The sequence below is a fragment of the Chinchilla lanigera genome, unplaced genomic scaffold (assembly GCF_000276665.1).
Source record: "Chinchilla lanigera isolate Chin_1 unplaced genomic scaffold, ChiLan1.0 scaffold00023, whole genome shotgun sequence".
Classification (NCBI taxonomy): domain Eukaryota; kingdom Metazoa; phylum Chordata; class Mammalia; order Rodentia; family Chinchillidae; genus Chinchilla; species Chinchilla lanigera.
In genome coordinates, this window is record NW_004955424.1 from 1,920,509 (window position 1) to 1,926,426 (window position 5,918).

General features: G+C 54.6%; 1 protein-coding gene across 1 annotated transcript in view; it reads right to left on the bottom strand.

Annotated features, from left to right (window-relative positions):
- Positions 1-2,321: 2,321 nt before the first annotated feature.
- Positions 2,322-5,918, bottom strand: part of Vamp8 (vesicle-associated membrane protein 8) — a 4,015-nt gene continuing 418 nt past the window's right edge. Inside the window, exons 2-3 of the mRNA XM_005385424.2 lie at positions 4,650-4,808; positions 2,322-2,728 (exon numbers count right to left, since the gene is read on the bottom strand). Coding sequence (XP_005385481.1) covers positions 2,585-2,728; positions 4,650-4,808 — 303 coding nt within the window. The 3' untranslated portion in view covers positions 2,322-2,584. The remainder of the gene's footprint in view (positions 2,729-4,649; positions 4,809-5,918) is intronic.

Here is a 5,918-nt window from a genome sequence, read left to right on the forward strand (position 1 = left end):
GGGCGGGGCGCGGGCCGGGGCCAACCGAAAGCAGCTGGGGACCGCAGCCGGGGTCCGTGGGGCGCCTCCTGCTGGGCCACCGGCGGACTTCTAACGACACCCCTGCCTGTGAACTGGGGACCTGGTGTCTGTCAGGTCTGCAGGCTGATGAGCCCTCGGGCGCCCCTTGTGTGAAATGGGCACAGGGATGCGCTGCATCGGAGAAGGAAGATAGAGTGGACCGGGTTTGGGAGGCATGCGTGTGAGGGTCATTGCCCCCCCTACACTTGATGCTGCAGATGCCATGAACAAGCCAGGAGGGGTCTGTGCCACCTTGGTGAGCACACCCCACCCATACCTGAGAGTTACTCCCTCACTTATAGCTGGTGAAGTGGCACATGCCTGCAATCCCGGCACTGGGGAGGCTGAGGCAGGAAGACTGCAAAGAATTCAAGGCCATGGGGCTGGGGATATAGCTCAGCAGCACCACACCTGTGGGGCAAGTGTGAGGTCCTGAGTTTGATTCCTGGCACCAAAAATCAAAGTTTAAGGCCAGCTTGGGCTAGATAGTGAGTTCAAGGCCACCTGAACTACATAGTAAGACCGTGTCCCAAAAAACAAACACAAAGAAAAAACCAGGGGTGGGTGGGGAGAAAATGCTAGTTCCGCCTTCCTGTGAAACTGCTTCTTAGTTAGGGACGCCAGCTTGTCTGTCGCCCCTGCCAGGCCTTCTTGAGCTGCATCTACCCAACCTCTACTTGCTGCTGTAGAGAAAATCACCTCCCATCCTCCTCCCAATCCAAACCACCCAACACGCCAAGGAGGCCCCTCCTGCCCCAGGGCATGAGGCTTCTCTCCCACAGCCGAGCTTCCTCCAGCACTGAGCCCTGGCTCCCTTGGGGCCAGACTGGGTCCAAACCCCAGCTTTGGCTGCATTGGTGGCTGAGGAGAGGATGGAGATCACTGGGGCACAGACACCCCAGGTCTCTTCTGCTGGCCCCTGCCCTGCCCAGGATTCAGGCGGTGATTCCAGAACCTAACTTACAACCTCACCCTTCCCCACTTCCTCCCACCAGAGGTTCTTCCCAATTATGAAAAACCTTTGTCGGAAACAGGGTCAAGTCAGATGGCAAGAACCCACGAGGCAAAGGAAGCCACCGGGCTTGGGAAGGCGCCACAATGGCCAACAATGACCGTGGGACCTGGTGGGGAGGAGGGAGGCCAGGGGACAGAAGGGCTCATTGTGCAAGGGGCAGAAGGAGGCTGCGGCCCTGTCCTGTGACTCTGACTGTGCTCAGCCTGGGACACGGTAGAGACGCTTGCCCCTCACGACACATGGGACCCACGCGGGCTCCGTTTCCGCGGGGCAGGGGCAGACGCGACAAAACACACAGCACCGCCAGAAGAGGACAAGCAGTCAGTTGGATGACATCAGGGCCATGGAAAAGACACGGGAAGCCAGCTACGGTGACACACGCTGCGGCCCTGGCTGCTCAGAAGGCCAAGGCAGAAGAATCATAACCTTGGGGCTAGTCCGGGCAACTTAGCAAGACCTGTCTCAAAATTTAAAAGTTTTAAAAATAAAAGTGATGAAAAAATAAAATAAAATAAAAGCGATGGCCGTGGCCAAAGAGACAGGAGCCCCGACGCCATATTCTGTTCTCTATCCTGGTAGATCTTGGGCTCCAAGAGGAAGAGACGTAAAGGGGCCTGCAGGACCCAAGAGCGAAAACAAAGCTTGCATGCTACTCCAAAATGCTTTGAACTGTCTTTATGCCAAGATCCCAAGAAACTTGCTGTCTGAGACCTGTGACAGTGCACAGAACAGGGTAAAATAAAAACAGGTGCTCCTTAGCCCCGCCTGGTGGTGCACACCTGCAAGCTCAGCACTTTGGAGGCTGAGGCAGAAGGATCACAGTTAGAGGTCAGCCAGGGCAATTCAGCAACTTAGCAAGGCCCACCTCACGATGTACTGGAAATGTAGCTCAGTAGGAAGTCCTGGAGTAGTTCAATCCCCAGTACTGCAAACAAACAAAAAATGAAAACAAGAAAGGCAGGTGTGGTGGCACACACCTGTGATCCCAGCACTTGGGAGGCTGAGGCAGGAGGATTGCCACAAGTTTGAGGACAGCCTGGACTACATAGTGAGTTCAAAACCAGCCTGAACTACAAGCAAGACCCTGTCCTAATAAACAAACTAACAAAAAACTAACAAAACAATAGGAACCTTGTACCTTTTCCAAACATGCTCTCTATTCTTCTAACAACCTGGGCCTCCAATGTCAGAGGAAGACAAGAAACAGAATGGCCGAGGGTACACCAAAGTGAGAAGATCCTCACACTCAGGGATATTGAAAGGTCTTTATTGCCCACCAGCCACCAATAGGTCCCCAGCCACATGTGGGTTCTGCGGGGTCTCTCCACCCACTCTGAGGCCCCGGGAAATGCAGCCATAGTCCAGTTCTCTCCTTCCGGGGTACCAGGGTGCCCTCTGGGGCTTCAGGGGGACAAGCAGCATTCCTGAGGGAGACAGGCGAGAGGGCCCCTCACGGCCCCCGTGATGGCAGGTGGCCCCTGAAGAGCAGGGCGGGGAGGGAGAGGCTCCCTAGGTGGGGATGACACCAGTGGCAAAGAGGATAATGAAGAGGAGGATGATAAAAACAATGACACAGATGATGATAATCATCTTCACATTCTTCCACCAGAACTTTCGAGCCACCTTCTGCGACGTGGTCTTGAAGTGCTCGGACTGTTGGGGACAAAATAGAGGGAGTGAGGCAGTGGCTCCTTCCACAGATGCCCTCGGGCCATATGCCCAAAGGCCTAGTGGCACCTGCCTGTGATCCCAGCACTTGGGAGGCTGAGGAAGGAGGATGCCATGAATTTGAGGTCACAAGTTACTGGGCTACACAGTAACTTCCAGGCTGGTCTAAACTTCATAGTGACACCTTGTCTCTGGTTTTTTGGTTTTTTTTGTTTGTTTGTTTGTTTTTTGAGACAGGGTCTCACTATGTAGTCTAGGCTGGCTTTGAACTCACTAGCATTGATCCTCCTGCCTCAGCCTCCTGACTGCTGGGATTACAGGCATGTACCACCATGCCTAACTGACACCCTGTCTCTTAAAAACCAAAAATAAATATTTATGTTACAAATTGTAACAAACATGAAATAAAAGATGTACTGTCCTCTTACTTTGACAGACATACTTTCCTAACAGTCAGTGGAATCCAGCTCACATTTGGGCTCCTGGGACTTCTCCTGAATGTGGGAGAGGCACGCCTAGGGGCTTTGACACATGCTCACATCCAGCCTAGGACCCAGGCAGCACAATCTACCCTTAGGGGGGCAGACCCACAGGCTGAGTGGGGCAGGCTCCAGGTGGACATATCTGCGAGCTCCAGGACTTCTTGTCCCTGAGGGGCTGTGGATGCTGGAGGGGCTGTGGATGCTGGAGGTGCAAGACAGCACAGGGGTCGGAAGGGAGAGAAACTCCTCTTCTCCCCTAATTTGAATTGTAGACACCAGGTCTCCCTGGGCCACAACACATCCAAAAGCCTGTGGAGACAGGTACTAAGTCCCCAAAGAGACCAAGGAGTGACAGATACTTAAAATTAAACACAGGACTCAGAAAGCCAGACTCAAGCTGGGCATGGTGGCACATGACTGTAATCCCAGCACTTGGGAGGCTGAGGCAGGAGGACTGCCGTGAGTTCAAGGCCAGCCTGGGCTACACAGTGAGTTCAAGGCCAGCCTGAACCACATAGTGAACCACTGTCTCGAAAGAAAAAAAAGAAAAGAAAAAAGAAAGAGAGAAAGAAAGAAGAGAAAGAAAAAGAAATCCAGGGCCAGACCCTGCTGGATGTAGCCTTGGCTGGACTTTGGAGTTCCTTCCTTCCTGAGCAGCTGCCCTGGTCCCTAGCTAGAAAGAGGACTAGTGATTGTGCTGGAGATAAGATTCGGCCTCAGCTGAGCTAGGACCCTGGGATCAAAGAGGTGCATTGTGCTTCCCAGCTTCTCCTGAAAGCTGGCTCAGCAAGACTCTAGCAATTTTCCAGCCCTGTCTAATAGCACCTAGGGCAGGCCAGTGGCCTGAGGGTTTTCCCAGAGCCAATGTTTTGCCTAGGGGAGGTCAGGTCCAAATGACAGTAAAGGAAGTGGGGTGTGGTGGCACATCCCTGTAATCCCAGCACTTGGGAGGCTGAGGCAGGAGGACCACCAGGAGTTTAAGGGCATCCTGGACTACAGAGTGAATTTAAGATCAGCCTGAATTACATACTGGAGACCTCATCTCAAACAAACAAACAAATAAACAATGGTAAAGACTTCAAAGGGAAAATCATTTTCATAGGAAAAAAACCTCACAGTGCCCAGGCTGGCCGAGCCATGTATCTGTCCCAGAGAATGCTTTGAGGGTGCCACTCCCCACCAGGGCCCAGTCCCTGGACCCATTCCCTAGATCCCATACCAGTCAGTGGAGCAGAGCTAGACTAGAAGTAGGGGCTCAGGTCACATCGATTTCCGAAACAGGGCAGACACCCATCCCTCCTGCTCACCTAGGCCCCACCCTCACAAGCACATAAAAGCTTCTGTCCCCACTCCAGCCCCCTCGCGCACATGCGCGCATACACACTGGCACACACGCCCGCCAGCCCCGGAAGGTCACATCTCACAGTGGCTTCCAGGTCCTCGGTCTTGTTGCGGAGGTGATCCAGGTTTTCGCCTCGGGCCAAGATCCTCTCCACATTCTGGGTCATAATATTCTTGACTCCCTCCACCTCACTCCGCAGGTTCCGCACTCGGTCATTTTCCCCGCCTCCGCTGGCCTCCTCCTGGACACAGCACAGGCGGCAGTTAATGAGGCCAAGTGGCCGGGTGTGGTGGCGCTTCCCTGTGTAATCCCAGCACTTTGGAGGCTGAGGCAGGAGGCGAGTTCAAGGCCACCTCAGCTATACAGTGAGTTCCGGCCCTGCCTGAACTTCACAGGGAGTCCTCATCTCAGTAATCAAAACAAAAACAAAAAATGAGGCCAAGTGGTGGAGCAAAGAGGACAGAAGAAGGGACAGCCAAGTCCAGCTGGAGTCCAGTTTTCTGTAATGCTTAAGTGAGTGGTTTACAAACAGAACGCTTTCACGTACTATTCGTGCATTTTTAAGCCCCACAAGGCGAAATCTGACGAAGCCGGAGTCGATCAACCTTCCTTTGGGGGTTCTCAGGGGCCTGACAAGGAAGAGCAATACCACAAACCCTCCCGCGTCTCCCAGGCTCCTCAGAAGGCTGTGGGGACAGCAGACTGGCATGTCACAGTGTCCCGTTTCCCAGAGTCACCTCCCCTCAGGGCCTGATGAATTCTCACTTAGGTATGGGATAGTCCGGCGCATGCTTGTAATCCCTGCTTCTGAGAGGCTGAGGCAGGAGGACTGCAAGTTTAAACTCAGCCTGGGCAATTTAGCGAGACCCTGTCTCAAAATAAAAAATTACAAAGTTTGGGAATATACTTCCGCAAGAAGGTCCTGGGTTCACTCCCCCATACCACAAACGATAAAATATGAGTAGTGTAGGTGCCGGCGGAGAGCACTGTAGCCCAGCCCCAGACAGCTGCTGGAGGGCTCCCGGCAGTTCGACCACAGCAACGACCAGGAGCACAACGCAGGCCCCGCTGGGCCCCGAGCCGTTGAGCCGCTCACTTCTGCTTTCCCCTCCCGCAGCACGCAGGCAGGCCCGGGGCCAGCGCCTGCTGCTGCAGATACCGACGCGAGGAGCGCAGCGCCGGGCCTGGGCTCGAGGGCGGCTGCTGCTGCTCCTCCTCCTCCCGCGGGCTCGGGATAAGGCCTTCGAACAGGAGGGGCACGCAAGATTAGCTTCTCGCGCCCGACGCGCTGGGGCGCGCAAAACCCGACCCCGGCGCTGCCCCCCGCGCCGTCCTCCGGGCTGAGACGGGC